At 42.2% G+C, this 2,050-nt stretch overlaps 2 protein-coding genes across 4 annotated transcripts in view; both read right to left on the bottom strand.

Moving 5' to 3' along the window:
* The window catches only part of LOC126388567 (protocadherin beta-15-like), an 8,308-nt gene extending 7,559 nt beyond the window's left edge, over positions 1 to 749 (bottom strand). Inside the window, exon 1 of the mRNA XM_050041764.1 lies at positions 6 to 749. Within this exon, the coding sequence (XP_049897721.1) occupies positions 6 to 734 (729 nt within the window). The 5' untranslated portion in view covers positions 735 to 749. The remainder of the gene's footprint in view (positions 1 to 5) is intronic.
* LOC126388510 (protocadherin gamma-C5-like) overlaps positions 1 to 2,050 on the bottom strand; it is a 329,671-nt gene that overhangs the window by 261,459 nt on the left and 66,162 nt on the right. The window lies entirely within an intron of this gene.

Raw genomic sequence — 2,050 nt, 5'->3', positions numbered from 1 at the left:
ACGGCCTGGCTGAACACTGGCGCGTTATCATTAGCATCCAGCACAGTGACGTGAATAACTGCAGTACCTGATCTCTGAGGTGTGCCTCCGTCTGTTGCCACAAGCACAATCGTTAGCTCCTGCTGTTGCTCTCTATCCAGCTCCTTCTCTAAAACTAACTCGCTGTATTTCCCCCCTCCGCTTTTTGCAATAACATTCAATCTGAAGTATTCATTTGCCTCGATACTATAGCCTTGGATGGCGTTTTGTCCGACATCTGCATCGCGGGCCTCATCTAGACGGTAGCGACTTCCTTTGTCGGCAGATTCTCTGATCTCAAATTTAATGGTACTCTTTTTAAACTGCGGTGAATTATCGTTAATATCCTGAACGTGAACACTAATGCGGTGCAGCTCCAATGGATTCTCTAAAACGAGTTCCTGTTTTACAACGCAAGATGGCTTTTTGCCACAAAGCCCCTCTCTGTCAATCCTGTCGGCAACAATGATATCTCCGGTACTCAGATTAATGTCACAGTACCGTTTGCTGTTCCCGTCCGCATCAATACGAGCCTTTCTAGCACTCAGTTTGCCCACCTCAAGTCCAATATCTTTGGCTATATTTCCAACAACTGAGCCACGTTTCATCTCCTCTGGAAAAGAATAAGACACATCTCCATAGACGGTTTGCAGCGCCAGAAGAAATACTCCCAGAGAAACGACCAGGCCGAGCACGGAAAATGCTCTGTGTACCATTTTCCTGCAAGACCAGCGCCAAATCCACCACAAACAAGCCTTGTAAAATAAAAATGACCAGTCAAACGGAATCCTCTTCGGACATCAAGTCCAGTCCGATTATAAATGGTGCGACTTCACTGCTTTCACCAACAATCTATCGTGAAATACAAATGTGCAAGCGTGTAGGGTAACATAATGTAACACAATTAAGTAAAGCTGGTAGACAGCGACACTGTGAGCAAATAGTAGGCATTACAAAAGACGTGAATAACTGAGTGCTCTGATAAGAAAGATAATAACAGTAAAGTCCAGGCTGCAGTGAGATCCTAAAACAAATAAAAGACCGATAGAAAAATGTAAAGGGGAGATTTCTGTTGTAATAGCCAGTGTGTGTTCACCTCCATAAAAGTGCTATCATTAAAAAACAGTGACGTGAGGGGAATTTATAAAGGTTGGCATGGTTTCAGCACCATGGATAGATACCAAAATATAAGGTAAGGCACGTGACCAGAGCACATATTTATCAATAGTCTCTAAAGACGTACCAAACAGCAAATTAAAGTAATACAAATTAAACTGTATTTTTTTTTTTCTGTATGTGACACAATAATTCATGAGACAAACAACAACAGTATTTCACATGTTCTTGAACAGAAATGGTGAGCTACATTTACGGATAATATTACCAATAGGGAGCTGTGGAATATGACGGATCCATGAACAACAACACTGGTTCGCATAACCTTATATATTTAATGCTGTTTCTTCAACCAAATCCTTGTCACTGTAGGCCAGGGGTATTGGTATAATGCAGTCATTACACGAAACACTGATCTGTGGAAAAAGTTATCAGCACTGACCGTATCTCTTTTAGATACATTCTACGTACCAGTTCCTATACCAGAGGGACAGGCAAACTAAACTATTCTGATAGACCGATTTACATTAATGGACATGGATGGATTACTGAATGGGCCTACCAGGCAAAGGCCCAGGGGCCCAAACTCCATCTGCAAAATGTCACTCTAAGAGACATGTCCCGACCAGGAGGAGACTTAAAATGACCTCAAATATACATTAAACAACTATAAAGAGACACAAGATATGTAAAACAGCTGAAAGGGGACACACAGTGACTCACAATGACTACAAATAAGGGGCAAAGCAACCACTAAGAGACACAAAACCACAGAGAGATGTGTAACCTGTACAACGAGATGTAAAACAACAAAAAGAGGTTAAACAACTGCAAAATCTGTGTGTCTTGCTCCAGTGTAGGAGAGGTGGTGGGGCCTTCTGCATGTCTGTGCCCAGGAGCCCACCATCTCATAATA

The sequence above is a fragment of the Epinephelus moara genome, chromosome 4 (assembly GCF_006386435.1).
Source record: "Epinephelus moara isolate mb chromosome 4, YSFRI_EMoa_1.0, whole genome shotgun sequence".
In the NCBI taxonomy this organism is placed as follows: Eukaryota; Metazoa; Chordata; class Actinopteri; order Perciformes; family Serranidae; genus Epinephelus; species Epinephelus moara.
This window is presented reverse-complemented; position numbering and strand designations above follow the sequence as displayed.